Source organism: Vulpes vulpes, chromosome 14, assembly GCF_048418805.1.
Source record: "Vulpes vulpes isolate BD-2025 chromosome 14, VulVul3, whole genome shotgun sequence".
Classification (NCBI taxonomy): Eukaryota; Metazoa; Chordata; class Mammalia; order Carnivora; family Canidae; genus Vulpes; species Vulpes vulpes.
The window spans coordinates 57,909,267-57,936,680 of record NC_132793.1 but is presented as its reverse complement, the minus strand read 5'-3'; the positions used below and the strand labels follow the sequence as shown (position 1 = coordinate 57,936,680).

Genomic DNA, 27,414 nt, shown 5'->3' with positions numbered 1-27,414 from the left:
CTAAGAGCTGGGATTTTTATAATGACCAACAGAACAAACTTCTAGGAAGCCTGATAAAAAAAAAAAATCAAAGAGAAATAAAAAATAAACATCAGAATACAAATATCATGACAAATAAAAGTTAGATTAAAAATTATAATGGAGCAAAAAGATAGTGTTAAATTTAAGGATACTTTTAGTCATTCATTTATTGTAGACATTTTTACAAGAAATATATGGTATCAGAAACTATCAGAGCTGATTCAAAATGTAAGAAACCCAAATAAACCGAATTCTATAAAATAAATGGAAAAGCAAGTCAATGATCTACATTCTTATTCTATGTTATTTAAAATATTTAAGAACATAGATTTTTAAAAACAAATTGCTTTCCAATTTATTTAGAAATTTAACTATACCCTGACACTTAACACTGACGAACAGCACAAAAACAGAAAATCATACTCATTTCTTTTTTTTTTTTTTTTTTTACTCATTTCATTTATAAATATGCAATGGGTTTGTATTTTATGAGATAATTGGGTTCTGAAACCTAAGGTGAAACTGTTTAATATTTGAAAGTACTCCCTAAAAGTCCTTAAAATACTCATAACAACATAATATGTTGTTTTGTGTTTGCAAAACAAGGCAATACTACTCTGTATATACACCAGATTACAACAGATTAAATATTCACTGCATTTAAGAGCCCCATTGGTTTAAAAATACATACTTTTAAACACTAAACTAAAAAGTCATCTTACAAGTCTTCCACAATGAGAGGCAAACAGGAACTGTGTTTATCTGAATAGAGATTTCCGTCTTCCTACATCACCCTATTTCAGAGGATGTATGCATTGGGTAGAAGGGCAGAAAGAAAGTGCCCTTACTAGTTAAGATTTACTATCTAGCAATTTTGAATCTGAAGGAAGCATACTTAGCATGATAAAACTATACTCAGAAAACAAATGTACACTCTGTGTATTTACAAGTAAAACACTACAACCAATTCCATTTAAGTGAGAGGAGGAGGATAAGGATGTCCACTAACATCACTAGAATTCCAGAATTTGACATTGTATTAGAGGTCATAATTGGAGCAATATATCAACTGAAATAAATGTTTAAACTTTCAAAATAATGAGGCAACTTTCCATTATTTCCAAGAATATAATACTTAATTAGAAAAGTAATATTACGGAGATCTGGGTGGCTCAGCAGTTGAGCACCTGCCTTCGGCCCAGGGCGTGATCCTGGAGTCCTGGGATAGAGTCCCACACTGGGCTCCCTACCAGGAGCCTGCCTCCCTCTCTCTCTCTCTCTCTCTCTCTCTCTCTCTTTCTCTCTGTGTCTCTGATGAATAAATAAATAAAATCTTTTTTTTTAAAGTAATATTGTATTAAGAAAAAAATACTATTAGATGTTCTAGGAGAGTTTAGTGAAGTGCCAGGTGAATACTGATATACTGAAATTAATATCTGTCATATACTAAATCTTTTTGAAAATGAAAAAAATAATTCAAATTTACAATAGCAAAAACTATAAAATACATAAGCATAAACCAAAGAAATATGTAAACCTATAAAAAAAGCTGCAAATCTTTGCTTAAATAAATAAAAGTTAAGGGAAATATATACTATACTTTTAGATGAAAAGATTCCATATCATAAAAACAAAATGATTCAGCAGTAAATGCCAAACTCAATAAAATTCTCAGAGGGTTCTTTGGGGGAGACAACAAATTTATTCTACAGTTTTTTTCTGCATGAGTAAATGTTAAAGAATATCCAGGAGAATTTTGAAAAGGAAGAAAATTAGAATAAGGCTGAAATATTTTTAAAATATGGTATTGATGCAATAATGGACAAAGAGGTCAAAAGAATCAAGTTGAGGAGTTAAGGAAAAAACACGAATATTTAAGGGAAAGTTGTATATGAAAACAAGAAAATTTCACTTTATTTATTTTTTTAAAATATTTTATTTATTTATTCATGAGAGACATAGAGAGGCAGAGACACAGGCAGAGGGAAAAGCAGGCTCCATGCAGGGAGCCTGATGTGGGACTTGATCCCAGGACTCTGGGATCATGCCCTGGGCTGAAGGCAGCACTAAAAATGCTGAGCCACCTGGGCTGCCCAGAAAATTTCACTTTAACAGGGAATAAATAAGACAGGGATAATCCCAGTCTTCTGCCATAATAAAAACAATAAACTCTAAATAACTAGGCAATTTAAATTTTTATATAAAACATATAGTATAAGAAAAAAATGTTTTTTAATGTGCCTAAGACTTTTCTAACCATGATATGAACAAGATGCCACAGAAGACAGATTTGACATTAAAACTATAAACTTCTCTGTATTACCAGGCCTATTCACAAAACAAAAAGAAGTGACACAAGACAAAAATATTTTCAACATATGTAAGAGTTAATATTCATAATACATAAAAAGTTCCCACAAGTCATAGTAGAACAGGTTGTTTTAGAATCTAAAACCAACTTTCACACAGGGTGCAAAGATGAAAGTACAAAAATGCTTATTACTGCAGTTTCTAATGATAAAATATTAGAAACCCACCAAATGTTCATGAGTCAGAGAATTTAAATATATTTATCATAGTAAGAGTGTTTTATAGTTTAAATTTTATGAAAGATCAGTTTGTTTCATATCCTTTCCAAAACTTTTTAAGAGTCAATCTCTTTAATTTTAGCTATTTGGGGGATATATAGGGTTACCTCATTATTGTTTCAACATGCATACCTTTCATAACTATGAGGGTGAGCACTTTTTCATATGCTTACTGGTCATATTGTATACTCTCTTTTGTCAAGAAGCTATTTAAATTTTGCTCATTTTCCCAGGTTATCTCTTCCTTACAGATTCTTAATGATTTTATTTATTTATTCATGAGAGATAGAGAGGCAGAGACATAGGCAGAGGGAGAAGCAGGCTCCTTGAGGGGAGCCTGATGTGGGACTCAATCCTGGGACCCCGGGATCACGACCTGAGCTGAAGGAAGACCCTCAACCACTGAGCCACCCAGGAGTCCCTCTTCCTTACAGATTTATAGAAGCTGCCTCTATATATTTAGATACAAATTCCTTGATGAATGTATGCATTGAAATATTTTCTTTGATAGTATACCTTGCTTTTTCACTATCTCAGTGGTGTCTTTCCTAACAGAAGTTCTTAGATATAATGAATACCAACATCAACAAATATTAACACTAACATCAACAGAAATTAGTACATGTCCAGAATATGTGCAAAAACAGTCATATTAGCTTTATTCATAATTGTCAAATTTAGAAACCAAATGTCCATCAATATAACAATAAATTAAATTGTAAACAATAAAATGGTGCGTTGGGGCACCTGGGTGGCTCAGTGGTTGAGGATCTGCCTGTGGCTCAGTTCATGGTCCCGGGGTCATGGGATCGAGTCCCGCATCAGGCTCCCCACCAGGAGCCTGCTTCTCCCTCTATGTCTCGGCCTCTCTTTCTCTCTCTCATGAATAAAATAAAGTATTTAAAAAGATAAATAAAATGGTGCATCAATAAAAAAGGAAATATAGCTGCCTGCAAAGACACAGCTCAATCTCACAACCAGTCAAAACAGCATCTACTCTAGCAGCATAGATATATAGGTCTATACTCAAGGAAGTGATGGATTGAACAAAGACAGGAAAAAAAATGCATATCATCTAATCCCATTTATGTGAAATTCAACAATAGGCAAAATTAATCAGTGGTAAAAGAAGCCAGAATAGTGTTTACCAGTGGTTCTCAACTAAGAGTGTTTACATCCTCCCAGGGACATAGGACATAGGACAATGTCCCTACTGCCATCTAGGATTAATGGGCAAGGATGCTGTCTATTTAGATATCGTCTTTCATTTTCTTACTTTGTCTGCCTTGGATGGATACCTAAGAAGCAAGGGTGAATTCTTAGTTTAATTTAATCCATTAATGTCTCCAAGACAAGCATCAAAATTGGGAATGGAAAGAAGAAAAAAAAACTCTAAAACAAGGCAGAACTAAAATTTTCATATTATTACGAGGGAATACAGGCATTGATAGGGAGACTAGAAGGAGGCCAGAGCCATTTAATTTTTTTAGACTTAGTATTTCTGTGTCATTTTTCATGATAATTTTTGTTCTAACCTTTATGATACCAATCTTGTCTGTTTTCTGAGGATATTTATTACACTTAAATTATTGAAACATTTTATTAATTCTGTTTTGTGTAAGCTGCGATGTTATCTTGCAGAGCTGTATTCTTCAGATTTCTGGTTATTTCTTTCTTTCCCTGTAAACTGTAGTAGTTGGAGAAAAAAATTTAGGGATGTATTAACTTTGGCCATTCAAGACCCTTTGAATGATATGGAAAACCCAAGACAGAGGGTGTTTATGGTATCTCTGTGTTCAGGCACCTCCATTTGCTATCCCATCAAAAAGTGGCTGTAATGGTTAGCAAATATCTTTATAGCTCTTACAGGGCACTATCCTTCCAAGAGATCACTATGTAAATACAGTGGTTCTTAAAATGGACTGAACATTGTAATACCTGGGATGCTTTACAAAATATGCCTAGGTCACAGAGAATCTCACTTACTTGGTATTTTTGTCCGTCACATCAGAATTTTTTAAAGTTCCCTACATGATTCTAACGATAGCCAAGATTGAAACTAATTTTACAATCAGAAGATTCAATTTACAAAGAAGAGCTCATCTTATCAATCTGTTTTAATCTTTTCCTAGTAGCCTATTGTAGCGGTTCTTAAACTATAGCATGTTTCCAGATTATGTAGTGGCTTGTAAAATTACAGATTGCTGGGCTCGGCCCAAAGTTCCTGATTCAATAGCTTAAACTGGCACCTGAGAACTTTCATTTCTAACAAGTCTCATAGCTGATGCTATGGCCTCCACTCTCTAAGAGAACAATTGTCCTACTGTTGATTATTTATACTTATCCCTAACTTATAAAAAAAAGTACATTAATATGTTGCTAGCAATTACCTTATCACTTTCTAAACAAAATTATTCATGTAAGTACAACATGAACATTAAGTAAAAAGAATTTTAAGTTTATTGAATTAAATTTTTTGTTTAAGAAAATGATTTGAAACTTTAGGGCACTCATGGAATTAAGTAGAAAAATCTCGGAATGTTGAAAAAATCACATTGGAAGTTACTGTTCTGACCTGAAAAATTGGAAACTGCAAATAAAATTATTAACCTTTGTAATGACCTAAAAGTTTTTCTATTTTTTTGTAACTTTAAATATGCTATAGTAATAGTAACAGACTAAACTATTAGATTTTGATTTACTGTCTTATTGAATAAATCAAACAAAATAATCACTTTGGAGAATGTTTTGTGAGGAGTCCGTCTGAAACAACATACACTGAGTTTATTACACTATCTTGAAGATGTAGGATAATTATGTGTCCTGTTACAGCATAACTCTCTAATAATGCTAAGCCATAAATTGACTTAAGTACTTGGGAAGTTCAAATCATATAATATAGATACATGTGATGTCCTTTAACACTGTATGTTTTTCAGAGCTAAAAGCTAAAAAAAAAATGCTAATGGTTATTAAATATTTTTTTAATTTGTTTAAGATTTTTATTTATTCATGAGAGACACAGAGAGAAGCAGAGACCTAAGCAGAGGGAGAAGCAACCTTCCTGTGGGGAGCCTGATGTGAGGCTTGATCCCAGGACCTCTGGATCAAGACCTGAGTTGAAGGTAGATGCTTAATCATGGAGCCACTCAGGTACCTTGAATACTGAATATTTTAGATATGACTACTGTGTCCTCACCTAATGATTTATGTTTTTTTAAGCTTTGTAAGACAGAAGCTACAAAGCTACAACCTATAAAATTTTCACTTTCCAAAGGGAATTCTGATGTAAGTCAACCTTACATGGAAGTCTAATTAACTTCATGGCATTACGCTGCTGACGATCCTGTCTTTCAAGGAGGCCATCCAAAAATGGTAAGATTGAAGTGCTAACACAACCATTTTACTGAATCTATACTTAGTGGGCTAGCAACGTGTGGTGGTTTTATTTTTTTCCTGTTCTTTGCCTCCAACTAGCTTCTATCAACTCTCTTTTTCTTTATTTTTCTCCTTAAGAAGATCTTTGAATCCCTAGTAAGAGAAAAGGGATATTGTCCTTTAAACTATAAGGAGTGTCTGGTCGACATGTGTCCCCAGCTTTCCTTAAAACACAGAGTATTGGGGAACCCTGGGTGGCACAGCGGTTTAGTGTCTGCCTTTGGCCCATGGCGCGATCCTGGAGACCGGGGATCGAATCCCACATCGGGCTCCCGGTGCATGGAGCCTGCTTCTCCCTCTGCCTGTGTCTCTGCCTCTCTCTCTCTCTGTGTGTGACTATCATAAATAAATAAAAATTAAAAAAAAAAACACAGAGTATTTACATCTCTTTGTCCCCAGTTTTGGTTCCTAGTTATCAATTTCCAGGTACAGGAAAGACCAGTTCACCACCCTGTTATACCAGTTTTAGAAAACCAAGCATGTTAACCTCAGAGCATGCAATGTTAATACAATTTCTTTCTTTCTTTCTTTCTTTCTTTCTTTCTTTCTTTCTTTCTTTCTTTCTTTCTTTCTTTTCTTTCTTTCCTTTCTTTCTAATGAATATCTATCCTTCAGATTCAATCAAATATTTTTCTGAACTACACCTATTTAAAGTTCAAAGTCAGTTGCTCTTAAATATATGAATTGATCAACCTGCACAATTAAAATATCATTTAGAAAAAAATATTATTTAAATATACTAGATTGGAGGTATTACAGAACTGCAGAATTAGGGCATTTGAATCTCCCACACATGCATCACAGTTATCAAGATTCTTTATCCTAAAAATTAATCAGAAAAAAAAAAATAGGAAAAATAAGGCAGTTTACCTTAAAATTGGATGCTTTCACCAAATCTTTGCTCTTCTGTAGAGCCATCTTAATGACAGAAACTTAAATAGTATATTTGACTTTAAACACTATATAATGAACTTTCAGGAGGTGTGGATGACCTAAATATGCTAATACAGGACACAGGTAGTGTATGCTTCTATTTACATTCTGAAGAGTTAAAATAATAAAAGTTGAGCAAGTAATTTAAGTTGACTAAAGGCTAATTAGGGAAAATACACTAGAGAAAAAAATGCTTTAAATTAGATTCTGAAGGAGGAAGAGGTCCATGGAAAAAATTAAATATGGTGTGCTCTCTTTGGAGAGTACAAAAAAGGGAAGAGTATATGAGAATTGACACAGTAAATATTGCAGTGAAAGTAAGGTCTAGACATAAAATCTCTTAATTTCTCAGGCTGGCCACTAACAACTCATTTCCCTGGTGTCTCCTCCCAGATTTCAGTGGTATTACTTCTAACATCAAATTATTTCTTTTCCTGAACATGTTGCGGGATGGAGGTTGGGGAGAATGAGAGTACCTTGAGTAAGGAAGACTTATGGATGCAAAGGGGAAATGGGTTTGTTTGGGGCTCACTGCTGGTTCCCAAGCTCTTGAGACCCAAGAAGACTAATGTCCCAATGTCTGCTCTAGACTTTCTCTACACTTTAGTATGAAAAATGATTTTTTTAGCTTATCAGAGAAATAGGAAACATCCATGCACTATGTATATTTCTTAAACTATCTGCTTGTCCCTTAGTAACTCAGTTTTTAAATTAACATTTAAAAATGGAAATCAGTTAATAATACACGTTTTCACCATTTCCCAAATCCTTTTGTGACAAGCAATTTTCATCATTGGCATTCTGATTTCAACAAAGTGGTCCAACATCGAATTCTGAAATTCTCCTCATGTATCTACTAGACATACACCTTCACTTTTAATAAAAAACCACTCTCTAGTGACCAGAGATGAATGTCTAATACTCGCTTTAATTTGAACAGGCTAAGAATCTGCAGTTTGCAGACACTTATCTGCCATTTCAAAATATAAATCTGCAAAATTATCTTCCAGAATGAGATTAAATTTCCTAGACTTCACTACCACACTTCAATATAGTAGTCCTCAGAATGACTTTTCATCACTAGGTTATACAAATATCTTTCAACCCATTCTGTGCTACGAAAACAAAACAAAGCAACAAGAAAAATCTTAGTAGTTTTCTCAGATTCAAGTATTTTGAAACCCAGCTTAACTTGAAGCTGCATTGAATCTCACAGGCATTCTTATATGAATCTTCTTTCAGTAGCTTCTCTTTGAATTTAAGACTCTTAAAAGCAGAGAATCTTAGAAACATTAAAATCTTGCTCATATAACACTGCCCCATTTTGGTAGAGCTGCTTTGTGAGGACAATAGTTTTGTGTAAAATGTCATAAAAAGTCCCTGATTTGTTATTGCATAATACATACAGAAGACTCCTGCACAATTAGGCATTCTTGTTTTACTTGTTCGAGGGAATTTTTTTAATCTCCCCCGAGGGAATTGTTTAAAGGATAAATTTATGTTAGTTATATGGAATTCAGAAAAAATCCAGAAAAATTAAGATCATGAATTCTTGCAGTAACTTACTATTTTTTATTTTTATTGCATTGGTGATTTTCTACTCTTACCATATGTAAACTCATACATTGTTCTTACTTTTTTTTTTTTTTTTAAAGCTTAATGGAGAAGTTAGATATTCCAATTTGGGTCCAATAAAAACCAGTAATGTAGTTGAGGTTAACTTGTGTATATTATATCACACGGAATAGCTTTGTGTTATTTAGTTCTATGGAAAAATAGATTAAAAATGCATTTTGCTTAATGAGGGGTAATCACTAATTTCATATTAATATTTGTAAAATTTTAACCCAATGCTATACAACAGCTTCTATATTTCATTTGCCTGAAAATATATTTTTATTTTCATATTTAGTAGGCAATTTATTAATTAAATTAATAGCTTTTTTATTTCTTTTAGCATCTTGAAGATGCCACTGCATTGTCTTCTGGTCTCCATTGTTTCTATGGAAACGCATGCCTTCATTTCCATCTTGTTTTTTTTTTTTTTTTGTATGTAATGCATTTTTTTTCTGTATCTCTTTTCAAGATTTTCTATTTTGGGGCACCTGGGTGGCTCAGTTGGTTAAGCATCTGCCTTCGGCTCAGGCCATGATCCTAGGATCCTGGGATCAAGTCCTGCATCAGGCTCCCTGCTCAGCGAGGAGTTTGCCTCTCCCTCTACGTTTCCCCCCTGCTTGGGATCTCTTTCACACTCTCAAATAAATAAGTAAATAAATAAATAAATAAATAAAATCTTTATTAAACAGATTTTCTATTTTGGACACTGCTTTTTGTGACTAAGTAACTGTGATACAACTAAATGTGGTTTTCTTTGAATATACCTTGGTTATTGCTCTGATCTTCCTGGCACTGTAAGTTAAAGTTTTTCATCTTTCAAAAATATTTTACTGCCACACTATATTCTGATTTCACTTTTGGAGCTCCAACACATATACTAAACTGTAATATTGCCCCATGAGGTCATGAAGTTCTGTTTTTTTCTTGAATCTTTCTCTTTGCTTCTGAGACTATTTTTGGGTTCCAAGTTCCTCTAGACTGGAGAAGTTTAATCTCCAAACTGTCTCCTCTAAGACTTTTATTAGAGCTTGATTTTAAGCTTTGCTAAAGTGGGTTTAGAGGGGCCTTTCTCTGGGTGTGGCCTTTACCAAACAGCACTGGTTTGGCCTGATTTCCCTTGTTGTTAGGAGGTGTTGAAGTGTTAAAGTCTGTCTATTTAGTATGTCTGGGTTAAAATTCTAAAGTCCCCAGCACTCTTTCATATTTTAACATCTTTGTTCTGCTCTCACCTCTGTAGAAGTTACTCTAAGACTTGAGTGGCCATGCCTATGGTTGTCCAGCCCAGTCATCGGTTAAGGACTTATAGGAAACTCCCATAGGAGTTGCATGACTTCTATAGACTCCTTTTCTTCATCTCCTGCCCCATAGTTTCCAATCACTTCAAATGTCCAGAACTCTCATCTCTGCCTCCTTAGATGAGAGAGACTTCCATATTCTGATTGAATTTCAGGTCACTGCACTGGATCTAGGAAAATTTCCCTAAGCAGAGGTCCAGAGCAACTGTGGGCTCACCTCTTTCTTTCCTCTCAGGAACCATAGCCCATTTCTGCGGTCATCTTCTTTTAGATATTTAATTCTAACATTTGTTCATGTTCCTTTTTGGTTACACAGTGCCTACCCCAACAGCATTGTTCTCTTAAACTGTTGTTCTTTAGCTGACATTCCAGTTTTGCCTTCATACTCTAACTCTCACTACATTCTCTTGGCCTCCTGATTACATAATTGCTTTATATTCCGTTTCTGGATTATTGAACTCTGCTTCCTTTTGGATTTCAGGATATAGGCAATCCCCTGATATGGAAGCTTCTGACCTTTAAAATATAAGATACTTTATCATATATGGCTATGAATTACCATTACAGTTGAACCACCCTCCTTCCTTGTCTCATCTTTAATGGACAAGAGGATTTTGACACCAGGGAACACGTATTGAGCCCTATTTGCTATTCAACTAAACTAAAAATAAAATGCCTATCAAATTTTCCTCTTTTTCTTTGCTAACAAATACAATTTAGCTAGACTAGAATATGTCCATTTAAATATTAAAATTCCCAGATTCCTGAAAGCCAGAAGTGGCCAGAGAACACATTTCCCCCCAGTGAAATGCATGTCAAGGGCATCAGGTAGGATTTTGGGACAACCAGTTGTTTCGTTAAGAAAATAAAAAGAAAAGTTACACATGAATCCTATTGCCTTTCTACTTACACACTCTGCTTTATAAAATTCTGGTCTTAGACCTGAGAAGAACATCGCCCAGAAAGCCATGAGATCCCAAAGAATGAGAAGCTCCTGTAGTAAAACTGAACCTAATCTGTGGCCTCGAACCCACTCTCTACAAAGCCAGCTTATATCAGTCAACCTCAGCTTTTCCAAAGTTGTGAGATGTAAATGCTTATTTTGCCATATGCCAGTGAGATCTTTTCGGTATTGGTTATGCAGCCCTGATTCTGGCAAAGCTGACTGAGACAGTAAGTTAGACTCAAATACTGGAAACTCTAATTAGAAGATAAAAATGTAGGAGGAAGTAGCCCACCTCTCCTGCTAGACTGCCTGTGTCCACTGCCCAACTCTATTTTCAATCAGATTTTCACCCAATTGACTATCCTTGTGTCTCAGGTTCCTTAATTACAAAGCAGGAATAACAATGTTTCTTTTGTGAGGATTAAAGAGATAACGGTTTAACATTAGATAATATGAAATCTAGTACATAAAATGATTAAAAAGTACTCAGAATTATTAGTTAGTACCAGACTTAAAGGGTGAGATTTTACTCAGCCGGCCAGTGGTTTTTAACTCTATTTTCATGGAAGACTAGTTTGCCAGCTAAAGTGTTCCTTAATAAATTAGAATAATAGTGGCCTTTCCCGTGTGTACATTAAGTAAATTTATATAAATTCCTTGTTATAAGAATTTTTCTCCCCTAATTTTCCTCTTCTGTTGGTTGGCACGATTTGTTTGCAAGCCAAATGAAAACAAGTAAAGGAGTGCATAGTATTAATAGAAATAATTCAGAAACACTAACCATACCTAACTTGATAATGGGTTTTTTAAAAAGACATGCGTGGTCCAAATTGTGATTTTATATTATGCAGCAAAATACAGTATTTTCTCCTATGAAACTTGTTCCTAGTTCCTGTGATGAAATTGGAATTTTTTTTTTCATTATAATTTGCAAATATAGTATTCTTCCCCAAACAATAATTTGTAGGTGCTTTGCATGCATAAGATCTGTTGTTGAGGACTCAAAATCTCTGGAGAAAAATCTACTTGGTGGTGTTTTTCTATTTTAAGAGAGAGCTGTACTTGAAGGTTTACCCTGACAGTAATATATGAAGTGTAATTGAAGGTAGAAAGGCCTGGGACCCAAGCTAAAGGATAGCCACAGCAAGATTAAAAAAAAAAAAAAAAAATTCCTTGTCAGGAGCTTAGAACAGGAAAGAGTTAATTAATGAAAAAGATGCTAGGAAAGTGGATAATCTGACATCAGTGCAGTGGCAAGGGAAAGGAAAGAGATCCTTAAACTTTAGCGCAAATGATAATCCCTCGGAGAGCTGTGTAAAAATGCAGAGATAGATCTTGTCTCCATTCCCAAGAATTCTAGCTCAGAATTTCTGGAATAGTGACCTAGAACCTACAGTTTAAACACATTCCATTTCTGATTCTGATTCAGGTAGCTGAGCGTCACATTTGGAGAAAAGTCAGAACATGATATACTTAATCATTTGGAAGCATTGGATGGACTCTACTAATTAAATTATTCAGCACTTTGCATGTCAGTTACCCGCAAGGACTGATGCAGATGGTAGACCAATGGTAAAGGAGGACTCCAAGATTTTATGCTTATGCATCTGACAGAATAATGCCATCAACGAAGATGAAGTACATACTGGTAAAATGATATACTGTAAGGAAGGAAAGATGATTCTTTTTTTTCTTCTTTTTTATGTGTTGTATCCTGGATTTTTTTTTTTTCAAAAGGTAGAGGGGAGCATTAAATACCCACCCTCTTCCATAGACGGTTCTGAAGAAAGTTGTGAGTAAGGGAGATAGAGAATCCACACAGCCATTTTATTACTGATAAAGGCCAGGCTGGAAGCTAGAGTTCGGGTGTGTCACTCACGCTCTTCCTCACACTGCAACCCAGCATGACGATGCCTCCTCCCTTCAATTTTACCAGGAAGGAGCAACACAGCATTACTGTTACTTCCAAGCAGCGAAAATATATTATCTGAACTACAGTAGCCCTTTATCAAAGCTTTACTGGAGGCCCTGTACTAGTCATTTATGACACAGACTTCAGAATCCAGGACGAAGGCAGCCCGGATGGCTCAATGGTTAAGCACCTGCCTTCCGCCCAGGGCGTGATTCTGGAGTCCCAGGATCGAGTCCCACGTCGGGCTCCCAGCATGGAGCCTGCTTCTCCCTCTGCCTGTGTCTCTGCCTCTGTCTCCAATAAGTAAAAATAAATAAATGAAAATAAATTTTAAAAATCTTAAAAAAAAAAAAAAAAAAAAAAAAAGAATCCAGAATGCGTGCAACCCCTCACTGTGTTATCTCTATTCGGACCGAAGTACCATAAGAGCGAGGACCACATCTTATTTGCCTACCGTCTCATACTCCTCATTTTCGCACACTGCTAAGCAAGGGGTAGAAATTCTAATCAACCTGTTGAATGAATAAAGGGAAAAAAAAGAAAAAATGTTAACTTCGGCTGCCAATCGGACATTTTCCGTTACAAGTTCCGTGTTAGTGACGTCAGAGTCAAGAAAGTGAGGAAGGTTTTACGAGAGATTATCTCAATCGAGGAGAGAGGCCGCGACTCTCTTCTAGCGTCAAGTCCTGGGAAACAGCTGGAGATGATACAAGCTGAGGTGGGGGGTGGGGGGGGCAACATCATTGACCACCTATATTTACTGACTGGCCTTCCCCAAATGGAATACTCCGCGACCCCTCCCACATGTGTGACAGGAGGTAGTTGGTGGCCCGGGGGGCGGGGGGGCGGGCAGCAGTTTAGGGCCACCTTCGGCCCAGGGCGTGACCCCAGAGATCTGGATCCAGTCCCGCGTCGGGCTCCCTGCATGGAGCCTGTTTCTCCCTCTGCCTGTGTCTCTGCCTCTCTCTGTCTTTCGTGAATAAATAAAATCTTAAAAAAAAAAGAATTGATTTGGGGGGCAACCCGAGTGGCTCAGCGGTTGAGCGCCTGCTTTCGGCCCAGGGCGTGATCCTGGAGACCAGGAATCGAGTCCCGCATCGTGCTCCCTGCAGGGAGCCTGCTTCTCCCTCTGCCTGTGTCTCTGCCTCTCTTTCTGTATCAAATAAAAATAAATAGATAGATAGATAGATATCTTAGAAAAGAATCCAGAACGCGTGCAACCCCTCACTGTGTTATCTCTATTCGCACCTAAGTGCCGTAAGAGCGAGGACCACATCTTATTTGCCTACCGTCTCATACTCCTCATTTTCGCACACTGCTAAGCAAGTTGAAATTCTAATCAACTAAAAAAAAAAAAAAAAAAAGAAATTCTAATCAACCTGTTGAATGAATAATTTAGAGAAAAAAAAAAGAACAAGTGTTAACTTCGGCTGCCAATCGGACGTTTTCCGTTATAAGTTCCGTGTTAGTGACGTCAGAGTCAAGGAGGTGAGGAAGGTTTTACGAGAGATTATCTCAATCGAGGAGAGAGACCGCGACTCTCTTCCAGCGCCAAGTCCTGGGAAACAGCTGGAGATGATACAAGCTGAGGTGGGGGTGGGGGTGGGGGTGGGGTAACATCACTGACCACCTGTATTTACTGACTGGCCTTCCCCAAAGGGAATACTCCGCGCCCCTCCCCCATGTGTGACAGGAAGTAGTGGGCCGCCCGGGGGGAGGGGGGGCAGCAGTTTAGCGCCGCCTTCGGCCCAGGGCGTGACCCCAGGGTCACGGGATCGAGTCCGCGTCGGGCTCCCTGCATGGAGCCTGCTTCTCCCTCTGCCTGGGTGTCTTCCTCTCTCTCTGTGTGTGTCTCTCTCATGAATAAATGAAATTTTTAAAAAAATGCAAAAAAAAAAAAAAAAAAGGTCGTCTCACAACTTGGCCCGGGGTCCGGCCTGCGTCGGGCTCTCCCACCCTTCCGCAGAGACGGCGGCACGGCCGGGGAGCCGCCTTCTTCGAGGACGTCCCCCCAAAGACGTTCCTTTCAAGAGGCCGCCCCTGGTTGCAGAACTGCCGCGAACTTCTCCGGGGCCGCGCATCTCAGGAACCCACAATCGTCCAGTGCGTGAAGCAGATGCTCTCAGGAGAGAGAGCCCCGGGTCCCGGGGGCGGCCAAGAGCACGCCCGTCACCTGTACCTGAGCTGAGGGGAAAGTGTAGCTCGTCTGGACCGACGCTTAGCCGTCCCGCTGCAGCTCTGCTCCAAGGGGACTCCACGAGGAGCTTCCAGGCGCTCCCGGTTCGCTTTCTCCCTTCGGGACGAGATGGGCAGAGCGCATGCGTACTCGGCGGAGCGCGCCTGACGTCATCGAAGGCGCCTGCCGCCCCTCGTTAGCAACCGAAAGCGTCCGTAGTATCGCGGGCGGCGGAGATGTACGGACTTCCGGTTCTCCGGGCAGCTGCCGCGGCCGCCGCCGCTGCCCCTGCCACCTGCCCCCGCCGGGCCGCGGTCCAGGGGTGGGTCGCCGCTTCTGCGTTCGCCGCGGCGCCCATGGTCCCTCGTGGAGCCAGGGCGGCGGGCCCGGCGGCTCCCGCGCGCTGAGAGGGCGCTCCGGGGACGATGAAGGGCTCGCGCTGCGGCCGCGGCGTCAGCCCGCTCTTGGCCGCCGCCCTGCTGCTGCTGCTGCTGCCGCCGCCGCCGCCGGGCCGGGCGGGCGCTTGGGCCTCGCTGCTGCGGGCGGCCGCGCCGGGCCCCGCGGCCCCGGGGACCTCGCCGCCCCTGCGTCCCGGCCCCACCGTCGCCGGGTCGCCGGGCCGGGCGCCCGCAGACGCCGCGGGGCCGCGGGGCGCGGAGGGCGGCAACGGCAGCAGCCCCCGGGCGGGGCTGGCCGCGGAAGACTCCGGCGGGAAGGCCCGGGAGGAAGACTCGGCGGGCGGGAGCCTGGCCGTGAGCCCCAACCCCGGCGACAAGCCGATGACCCAGCGGGCCCTGACCGTGCTGATGGTGGTGAGCGGCGCGGTGCTGGTGTACTTCGTGGTCAGGACCGTCAGGTGAGGCGGGGCCTCGGCGAGGTGGGGCCTCGGCGAGGTGGGCTGCGGGGTGACCTTGCTTGCAGCCGGGCAGCGACCTGGCGTTGCACCTGCTAGCCCCGGTTCCCCACCACCTGCCTGCGCGGGTGGCCATGCGACGCGCGGGGGCCCCGCTGCAAGACCTGAGGCCACCAAGCACTTACCCTCTTCCGTTCATGAATCGTACGTTACTGCGTGCTCGAAGGGCGCACTCTCCTTGAAGAGCAAGGAGTCTTTTATGTATTTTGTTTTGTTTTATTTAAGATTTTATTTACTTATTCATGAGAGACACAGAGAGAGAGAGAGAGGCAGAGACACAGGCAGAGGGAGGAGCAGGCTCTTTGCACGGAGCCCGACGTGGGACCCGATCCCGGGATCCCGGGGTCTCGCCCTGGGCCCAAGGTAGATGCTCAACCTCTGAGCCAGCCGGGGATCCCCGGAAATATTTTACTGACCGCACTAAGACTCCTCTCTATGTGTTGTCGTGTACTCTCTCGTTTTGCCTATCGAAAGGCAATCGAAAGGCTATCGAAAGGGTGTAGACTTCTAGCAGGGCCAGGATTCCTGAATAGTAGTAGCACCTGTGAGCCCTGGAGTTCTTTGCACAACGCCGTCCCTTACTAGGAAATTGTTAGTATTATTGGATTCATACTAGTGCAGAAAGACCTTGTGAGTATGTTATTTTGTAAAATTCATTTTTTTAAAAGATTTTATTTACTTATTCATGAGAGGCACAGAGAGAGAGAGAGGCAGAGACACAGGCAGAGGGAGGAGCAGGCTCTCTGCACGGAGCCCGACATGGGACTCGATCCCGGGACCCCGGGGTCACGCCCTGGGCCCAAGGTAGATGCTCAACCTCTGAGCCAGCCGGGGATCCCCGGAAATATTTTAGCGATCACACTAAGACTCCTCTCTATGTGTTGTCGTGTACTCTCTCGTTTTGCCTATCTGGGTGTAGACTTCTAGCAGGGCCAGGACTCCTGAATAGTAGTAGCACCTGTGAGCCCTGGAGTTCTTTGCACAAAGCCGTCCCTTACTAGGAAATTGTTAGTATTATTGGATTCCTACTTAGTGCAGAAAGACCTTGTATTTTATTTTATATAATATATTTTTTAAAAAAAATATTTATTTATTTATTTATTTATTTATTTATTTATTTATTTATTTATTTATTTATGATACACATAGAGGCAGAGACACAGGCAGAGGGAGAAGCAGGCACCATGCAGGGAGCCCAACGTGGGACTGGATCCCAGGACCCCAGGATCATGCCCTGGGCTGAAGGCAGGCGCTAAACCACTGAGCCACCCGGGCTGCCCTATTTTATAAAATTTAAAAGGAAAGTTATTCCTTGCCAGCGTGTTCTCATATTGGTGTTTGCCACTTAATTCATTAGATTATACTGTATGAAATTTCCTACATTCCTCTTGTTTTTGGCCAGGAAAAGCAACAGTTTTGTACCGTCCAGTCTATGCCATGTGCCTCATTAATCGGAAGTGTTTAGCACTCACTTGACATGGCACAAGGTATCTCAGTGCAAAGTGTTACTAATTGGCATGATAGAAAACCTATGCAGCCAAAGGAAAAAGAATGTCCAACCTACTCAGGTTTTAATATTAGAGCAAATATTTAATACTTAATAAAACTAAATCTGACTTCTATTTTATTGAATTTTGAATTCGGGAATGGATACATTTGATACTTCACCTTCCAAAACAGCCTTTCTATGAATAATCTAAGTCATTCAAAAGTTTAAATTTACAAAATAAATAATCTTGTGCCCGTACTTAATACAGAATGCTAGATTATGGAATTCTTTAAATTCCAGCTTTGGAACATATATGATGACTTAAATGGCACCTTTCCCCTTAACTGTGATTTATCCGGTGTCCCATGGGGTTTAAGGAATCTATAATTGTAAATTCCACTGTTTGAATTTTTTCCCCTCAGCAAGATGTCTAGGTGGATTTAGTAGACCAGGTCATTAGGTTGTTTAAGTACCAGATTATGAATACAAGTAGATGATTGATTGTCACTTATTATTCTACTTAATCCCTTATAAAGTAGAAAAGGAATTATGTAATTAAATTGGTGACATTTATTATTATCAGTCACCTTCATTTGATACATCTTTTTATTGCTGAAGTTAAATTGTTTAATGGCATCGATTGTGATACTTAAATATACCATATAATAAGATTGATTTGGAAGAAATCTATAATAGGAGTATAAGATGGAAAAATCTAAAATAAGGTTATTATTTCAGTGGCTTAGTTGGTGACTGTCTATCTGAAGAGCTGACGTATAGAGCTAAGATGTCACTTTCTGAAGGATTCAGCCAAGAAAAGAGCCAAGGGAACACCGTCCATCTAGTTTTTACGTCCTGTGGAGTTTTGGTGTAGTATTAAAGAAAAAGAAACACTAGTATTAAAAAAAGAGAAGTCTATTACCTTGCTCCTCCCTTTTCCAAGTTCATACATATGTGGGAACCTGGATTTTCTTTCTTAATTTCAACCAAACACACATTGCAAATGATTGAATGCAGGAGAAAATGTCAAAACCTGGCTGTTTTCCTTTTTCTATCTAGTTCTATTTATTTAAGCCAGACATTAAAGGGATTTGAGAAAATCTGTATCAGTGCCGTTTTTCACCTTTTTTAGTTTTCTTCTTGACGATTATATTTTTCATAAAAAAAAGATATGTCAACATGTAATGGATTTATTATTTTAAATGATAAAGTTTTATATTTATTTTAAATGATAAATATAAAACTTATTAGGTTTAATATATTAAGTATTGATATGTGTAATCCACATAAACATAAATTCTTTGGAGTACCGAATAATCTTTAAGAATGTAAAGGAATCCCAAGACCAAAACATTTGAGAACCACTGTTGTAAAGGGCATTATCTGAGCAAGATATTGCTATTGATAAAGCCAGCAAATCAAGGTCCACTTTTCTGTTGAGGGAAAAATGAGAACATGTTCATGAGGTGTTAAAGACATAGGACCACCAAACTCAGGGCAGCCCGCGTGGCTCAGCGGTTTAGCGCAGCCTTAAGCTCAGGGCATGATCCTGGAGACTCGGGATCGAGTCCTGCGTCGGGCTCCCTGAATGGAGCTTGCTTGTGTCTCTGCCTGTGTCTCTGCCTCTCTCTCTCCCTCTCTCTCTCTCTCTCTGTGTCTCTCATGAATAAATGAATACAATCTTTAATTAAAAAAAAAAAGATCTTATCATGTAAAGTGGGGAAAGAAAGCTATTTTATAAGGTGCAGATGAGCCTGAAATTTCGTGTACCAGCTCATTCAGGGCAGTCAGTATTTATTCAGCTTCTCAGAACTGGGCACTGAGGTTCCAGTGTGAGTGAAATAGGCATTTCTTCCTCCGAGCACTTAGAGACTAGAGGAGCAGAGACACTAATCAAACAGTCATACAGATAATAAAGAATATATAGGATGCTCTGGAAAAGTAATAAAAGGCAGGTCTTACTAATACTTAGTGCCTAGTAAATACACAATATTAATTTAATTTTAATGGTTCCTATACCTATAAGGTAAGGCACTAAATTAGTATTCTTTAAAAGTCTTTACTTTGTAACTGAAACCTTATTTTTGAAATTTTATCATCCTGACATCTAACATTTGTTAGTTATTTATGTACCAGATACAATGCCACACACTTCATAAGCATTTTCCATTTTAGTACCTGCAAATACCTTCAAACTAATTAAGCACTATTCTTGTACAGGTAAAGAAATTGAGGTTAAGTAACTTGTCTAAGGGACACATATATAGACTATAGCAGAACTGCATTGAAACCCAGGCCTGGGGATCCCTGGGTGGCGCAGTGGTTTGATGCCTGCCTTTGGCCCAGGGCGCGATCCTGGAGACCCAGGATCAAATCCCACGTCGGGCTCCCAGTGCATGGAGCCTGCTTCTCCCTCTGCCTGTGTCTCTGCCTCTCTCTCTCTCTCTCTCTCTCTCTCTGTGACTATCATAAATAAATAAAGAAAAAGAAAAAAGAAACCCAGGTCTGTCTGAACTTTTCCAACATACGTAGCTACCATACTGCTTCCTGTGATTACTTAAAGTAACCAATTTAAAGTGATTTTGCAAATATGAATGGCTGGCTTATTTTAGGACAAATAAACGAGTATTGTATGCACAGTACTTTTCTATTTAAAAATAATAGCTTTTGTGAATATTAAAAACCCTAAATTTTATTTTTAAAAAGTTGCGTTGACCTTAGCAATTATTGATTATTATATCTGTGCCAACCTGAAATAATTTGGTATTGTACCTCAGCCACCTACTTCCCTTTCCTCCGCCAAAGGTTTTTTGATTTGCTAGACACAGGGAGTAGTGATATTTTACAGCAATTTCTATTATTAATCTGATCGTACATATTTCTACCTCAATTCCCTCTGGAGCTATTCATTATTGAATTATAAATGTGGGATTGATAAAGATATCTTTCCCATCTGGGTACTTACAGGAATCTGACTTACAGAATTTATTTTCTTATACTCCCAGGGGACATATGGTTTCAGCACTACTTATAAAATCATAAGATATCAATAGATATCACTCACTTTAGGCAGAAATAGGGAATACTTCGACTATTTAACATTTATGTGCTTACTCACTGTCATTTATTTAGTAAATACTCTTGAGCACTGACAGTGTGACAGTGGTAGGCCCTGTAGGGAGAATCAGCAGTGCTCAAGATAAGAAAAGCCCCTGTCTTAAATTCCATGTATTGATACATTCTTGGAAAGTGGAGTTTTCTCAACAAGTATAAATTCTCCTGGTTTGTCATCATTTGTTCAACTAGGTAGGATATATTGAATGTTATAGAGACTCAGAGCTTAGAAATATATTTAACAAGTATACGTTCCTAAAGAATTGATATTCTCTGCAGCGATGAAACTTATTCTCCCAAAATGTTTAGTCATAGTCTTAAAATACTGTAAAATGCTAATGTGGCTTTGTGGTCAAATACCAAAATGTCAAGGTGATTATGTATCAGTTGTACAGCAGTCTGATACGTCCAGAGTCACTGTGAAATGAGAAGACTCAGAAACCGGATGAGAACAGGAGCCATTTATTTCTTCTTCTACTTTTTTTTAATCCAGGAGTAAATGCAGTGTTTGCACCCAGATATCTAGTAAGTGAAGTAGGTGGCCAGACAGAAAAAATAAATATTTAGGTAGGGAAAGTAGTTTACTAGATTTTTCAAAAGAAATAAGAACCCCTCTTCCATCTCTTGTATACTTTTATTTCCTGCTTACTTCTAATATTAAAGGATTACGTTACTGCTTGTATCACTCACTATTTTGGTTAAACACATTAAACAGTCCTGGCTAACTTAAACTAAAGGGGATTTTTTTAAATTTCAGAAAGTCAAAGACTAACCGAAGAATCATCTTTTGATAACAGGTAGGAATTAAAGCAGTTTAGGAGGTAAGAAACCAAAACAGAAGTTTCTTTCCACTAGATAGATATGAAGTGGTTTTCAGTCTCTTTGTCCCTCAGCTCAGGAATTGACTCTCATGGAAGGGGAAATAAATTTGCCCCACCTCTTGGCAGAGATGGTTACAATCCTAATTATTACCTCATCAGACTATGTTTATTGTGGTAGAGTTACTACCGATAAAGGAATGTCCCTGCAAACAGAAAAAGGATATAGTCACCACAAGCAAGAGATGTTTATCTCCCTACTCCACCTTTGCTCCAGGTTTCAAGGAGGAATATAAATTATTCATACCCATCTTGCCAGATATTTTTTTATAATCCAGCCATTTAAAATACAAGTTCCAGGCAGCCCCAGGTGGCTCACTGGTTTAGCGCCGCCTTCAGCCCAGGGCCTGATCCTGGAGAACCAGGATCGAGTCCCATGTCACCCATGTCAGGCTCCCTGCATGGAGCCTGCTTCTCCCTCTGCCTCTCTCTCTGTGTGTCTCTCCCTCTGCCTTCTCTCTCTGTGTGTCTCTCATGAATAAATAAATAAAAACCTTTTAAATAAATAAAATAATAAAATTAAATAAAATAAATAAAATAAAATAATAAAATAAAATACAAGTTCCTATGACCAGTTTAAAAAGTGTACTGCAATTTGACCACCAGTCTGTAATCACCTTCAAATTACCAAGTGTTCTTGATTCTACCAGAAGACTCATGATTCTGAATGGTTTGGCTGTATTTGTTGCTTATCATTTAATACTTGAGTTATTTTTCTTGCCTTGACCCCTGTTTCATTAAGCTGTCCTGATCTCATTTCAGTGTAGTCTAATGAGAAGTCAGATTTCTTGAGTTCTAATCATAGCTTTTCAGGAGAGTATAATTGTTGTATGTATCCTTGGGTTAAATGGCAGATCTAGGTAGAGTTCAGCTCAGGTTTTGTAAAATAGAGAAAATGATAGGATTTACCAGAAAGGATTGTTTCAAGAACCTATATAAAATACTTAGCACAGTTCCTGGCACATAATTGTTCAATGAATTTTAGTAGTGATAATGAGGGTTATTTTTCTTCTTTCATTACTCTTTTCTGATCTCTTCCACTGTTCTTATCTCTTTTCTCCTGTAGTTATCTTGGCGGAGTCCTGTTAAAGCTATCTCTTCACTCTGTTTTTCTACATATGCTAATAGGATTCTCTCTACTTAAGTAGTTTTCCATCAGGTGGGCAGTCCTGGGAGATTGAAGTATTGAGGTTAATATATTAGGCCCAGGGCTCACTTCCCAACCTTTTCCATGTCATCCCACACGTAGAAATTGATATCCATGTGGGATGAATGCTTGAGTCTATTTACTCTGATCTCTGTCTACCTTGGGCCCTGTTAGCAACTCAAAAGCTGAGGGGATGGGGATCCCTGGGTGGCGCAGCGGTTTGGCGCCTGCCTTTGGCCCGGCGCGCCATCCTGGAGACCCGGGATCGAATCCCACATCAGGCTCCCGGTGCATGAAGCCTGCTTCTCCCTCCGCCTGTGTCTCTGCCTCTCTCTCTCTGTGACTATCATAAATAAATAAAAATTAAAAAAAAAAAGCTGAGGGGATTTTTGTTTTGGCATATCAGTAAACCATTCGCAATTATGGCACAGTGGTTGGAGAATGTTTGTAAAATGGTGCTGAATGTGAACTATGCAAAGAAGTGGTTGGGGAATTTATTGTGTTGACTACTTTAAATTCAGTCCAAACAATTCATGATAAGTTTGAGTGACTTGTGTTACCCAATAAACTGTTCTGGGTATTGCTTAAGTTTGAGTGACATAACAGTCTGGTTATAGTAACTTAGAAGGATAATTAATATGTCATATTTTTCCTCAAGGAGCTTAACATTTAGTGAAAGAGTATCACTGCTTTTTGTGATAATGGATTGCACTTTGAGGAATACAGTAGCAAGAGATTAAGCTAGTTGCGGGAGGCTGCTTAGGAGATAGACAAGGCTATTTGGACAGTTAATACAGCAAAAACTATTAAATTTGTATCAAAGGCTGGAATCTTTATTTCTTATCAACATGAATGATCTAATAACTTTTCCTATAACTGAAGTCTACTTTTCAGTTGGCCTTTTCTCCTCGGATATGTTTTGGTCACTCTTAACAATCTTGGCTATTTTGTCAGGGAGAAGTATTGAATGGGGAGGAGGTGTTCATTTAAGAATATAATATTGGAGTATATTCAAATGTTAGTAGTAGGAAAAGAGCCAATAGACAAAGAAATATTGAAGTTAAAGGAAAGGAAGGTCCTTGAGAAGACATGGAAAGAGAGATTCTAAATAAAGCCCATGTGGTGGCAATAGCATGGATGACAGGGGAGAGATGTCCTCCATTGAAATACTCCCTATTTCCATACCTTCCATTTGCTCCTCTGGTTGTTGTAGTCTGCTCTCTACTTCTACTGTTCTAAAAGTGCCCTTGCAGGAGATAATTAATAACTTTATCCCATCAGTTTCATGGACACTTTCCTGTCTTTCCTGTAGCAATCAATATTTTATTTCTTATTTCAACTTCAGATTTTCTTAACTCTTTCATTATTTATTCTCCAGGTTATTCATGAACTTCTTTCCCTCATGGACTACTCTTCCTACTATTAGAATTCTTTTATACCTCTAACCTCCTAGAGAAGAGAATCTGCATTGTATTCATCTTTGGTCCCTGCCACATTCCTAGAAGACAACGCCTTCATTAAATGTTTGTGGAGGAGAATGACTTTTACCTCTTCTGTATTTGGATATTCTATGGGTCCTTTCCTTAACTCTGCAGTTTGACTGTCCATATATTCTGAGTGAGCCATCCAAAATTCACTTCTTTGATTACCACCTCTAAGCTATTGATTGCCTTCTGAGTTTCCATTATGTATTGCCAGCCAACTTTTATGGATATATGATTCAAACTCATGAAGTTCAAACTTGAAACCATCATTTTTGTTTCCAAACCTTCCTTGGGCTGTTCTGTAAAGGTAAATGGTATCACCTTTTACACGGTTTCTTGAATGGAAACCTGAGCCACCCCAAGTGTCCCTTTTGTTTACCATCTATATCCATTCATACAGTTTAATTTCATAAATAGCTCTTGACTACATTACCACTTGGCCAGCTCCTTTGATATCACATTCCTTTAGGCTCACATCCTTTGGCTACTGTGTTACCATTCAAATTTGTTTCTTCACTTCCAAGTGTGTCCCTCCTTCAGCCTACCTTCCTCACTAAACAGCTATTATTGTTCCTTCTAAAATTTAAATCTGATCATTTTCTGTACTTACAGTTGTGCTTTATGGCTGTACAATATGGTAGCCAACTAGCTACATGTGGCTTTTTAAAAACTGCAGTAAGGTAAAATTAAATTCAGCTTCTTAGGTGCACTAGCCACATTTCAATAGCTCAGTAATCACTTGAGTCTACTGGTCGGCTGCCAATATTGAACTGCACAGTATAGACTCTTTCCATTATGGCAGAAGATTCGTTGGGCAGTGTTATTCTAAGGCATTTAGTGGGATAAGGTTCATATTCCTTAGCTTAACATTTAAGGTCCTCCTTAATCTAACTTTTTTTCATCATTTTCCATATTTATCTTCTGTTCAAGCGTGCCGTATGTTTATGGAAGAGCATTTTTCAAGCAGAGGGATTACATGCATTTTTTTAAATCAAACTCCTAGTTGTCTTTGAAGATGAAAATAAAAAATCAGCTGTATCAAAAAACCTCTGTGACCACCTTGTTATAGGTTCAACCACCTTGTTGTCTTGGTTCATTTAGGGTGCTATAACAAAAGTACCGCAGACTAACTAGATGATTTATAAACAATATAAATTTATTTCTCACAGTTCTTGAGACTGACGAGTCCAACGTTATGATACTGGCAGATTTGGTGTCTGGTGAGAGCTTACTTTTTGATTCATAAATAGTGTCTCCTAGCTGTAATCTCACATGGTGGACGGGTAGGGGGGATTGATTTCTGGGGCTCCTTTTATTTATTTATTTTTTTTAAAGTTATTCTTTTATTTATTTTTTTTTTAATTTTTTATTTATTTATGATAGTCATACAGAGAGAAAGAGAGAGGCAGAGACACAGGCAGAGGGAGAAGCAGGCTCCATGCGCTGGGAGCCTGATGTGGGATTCGATCCCGGGTCTCCAGGATCGCGCCCTGGGCCAAAGGCAGGCGCCAAACCGCTGCGCCACCCAGGGATCCCTGGGGCTCCTTTTATAAGGGCACTAATTCTATTTATGAAGGCTCCACTCTCATGAGTGGTTCACCTCCCAAAGACCTGACTTCCTAATGCCATCACCTTGGTGGTTAGATTTCAACATGAATGTCGGAGGGACACAAACATTCAGGCACAGCATCAGTATAATGGCAGTATTTCCAGTCAATAATAGTTGTAGTGATAGTTCACTTGTCTGCCCTCTCTATACTATTTATTGCTTAGACCTTTTTCTAAAATAGATATTCAGATGTTTCCTAAATAAATAGCAGAAGGACATAGGAAGAATGTATGGGAAAAACTAAAGCAAAGTATAGAAATGATTAGAAATGTGAGGTAGTTGTGCAACAGGTGTTAACATTAACTAATAATCCAGTCATTTTAACTTACTTCATGTGCTTTCTATACTTGAAGAGCTATGGACTCATGCTCTGTGGCTGTGCAGAAAAGTCAACTGGGACCATTTAAAATATATAAATTATTTGCAGATATTTATCCAAGATAATATACATTATGGTTATCTAAAATAACTGCAGTAATTGGGATGAATTGTAATAAGTATAACTGGGAGATGCGTTTGCTGGTGACTAAAAAGGTTAGATTTGGGACAGATAGGATAAACTGGAATGAGATGCATCTGTTTAGTTATTACCGAGTTTTCCTGAAAATAAAATAACAACAAATATGAATTATGAAATTTTAGTACTAATACTCAGATGGTATATACCAGTATACTGTACCAGTACACTTGGGCCAGTTGTGACAGCTAGCATCTGTCTTGATCAATGGATTCTTACATCTTACAGTTTGTTAAATAGCTGAATATCTTGAATATGATCTCTGCTTATTGTACTCTTCAAAGTTTGAGTTGTTTTGTCATAGTCTCCATTGCCCATGTTGCTATTTATCTTTTATATTAAAAAATTGGCCTTTAATTTTATTTTTGATAAAGAAACTCTCAAATCTATATTTTTTAAATTACTTAAGCTCTGTCTTTTCTCCAATATGAAAAACAGAAAGTTAAAATTGGATTGAAAAGTACATTTTGATAAGTTGCATTGCTTAGTATAATATAAAGTGGCATGAAAAATACTAAATCATAAATTTGGAATCAAAGTCATTTTCTTAAGAAATCATTTAGGCTTTTCCTAATTATTTTTCAGAGATCTTTACTGTTATTTTAATACTGGCTTTTTTTTTTTTCTTTTCTATAATAAGAAATAGGCAGGAGCTTGACAGTTCTCAGAATAACATGAAGATACTGAATCTTCTTAGATTTTGGTTGGCACGTAATGTTATTCCTTCTATTTGGCCAAACATATTTTTCTAAAGTAAAAATATTAAAATATACTGTAACTTGTCTCTATATTGTAGTTTTATTTGTTCTTTTTTTCCTTGCATTTGAGTTTTCTCAGTATTATGACTAAAGATTGAAAGGATGAAAATAAACTTTTTGTACTAGTTGATTTACATGCAGATGTGTACGTGTTATACTGTTCCGTGTAGGCTTCTTTTCCTCCAGTTGACATAATAGTTTTAGTTTTAATTTTCTTTTATTTTGCAGGTCTATGAATGTCACTGCATGTTAGCAACATATTATATTTTGAATAATTATAACCTTATGGTATCATTTATATATCTTTTCACTAGGTATATTAGACAACCTTTAATTTATATAGATTTATATAGAACTTTTATAAAGTTTTTTTTTTTTAGATTTTATTTATTCGTGAGAGACGGTACTTTTTTGTTTTTTCCTTCTTGCATTTGATTAGCTTATTTGTTCACTGTGTATATCTTTTTCTATTTCATAGGTTCTGGCTCCTGCTTGTACTTTTTACTTTCTTTTTTTTTTTTTTTTTAATTAATTTTTATTGGTGTTCAATTTACCAACATACAGAAAAACACCCAGTGC

General features: G+C 38.3%; 1 protein-coding gene and 1 long non-coding RNA gene across 4 annotated transcripts in view; one reads left to right on the top strand and one right to left on the bottom strand.

Moving 5' to 3' along the window:
• Positions 1–3,498: 3,498 nt before the first annotated feature.
• On the bottom strand, positions 3,499–15,148 carry LOC140595426 (uncharacterized). Of its 2 annotated transcripts, none has more exons than XR_011997016.1 (2): positions 14,040–15,148; positions 3,499–13,262 (listed from the first exon to the last, which is right to left on the bottom strand). It is a non-coding gene; the product is annotated as an uncharacterized lncRNA (long non-coding RNA). The 2 variants fall into 2 exon arrangements; XR_011997015.1 differs by having other exon boundaries at positions 14,930–15,148.
• A 63-nt stretch (positions 15,149–15,211) lies between these two features.
• The window catches only part of FAM174A (family with sequence similarity 174 member A), a 43,108-nt gene continuing 30,905 nt past the window's right edge, over positions 15,212–27,414 (top strand). For both annotated transcript variants that reach the window (XM_072736687.1, XM_072736688.1), the window contains exon 1: positions 15,212–15,782. In XM_072736687.1, coding sequence (XP_072592788.1) covers positions 15,352–15,782 — 431 coding nt within the window. In that variant the 5' untranslated portion in view covers positions 15,212–15,351. The remainder of the gene's footprint in view (positions 15,783–27,414) is intronic.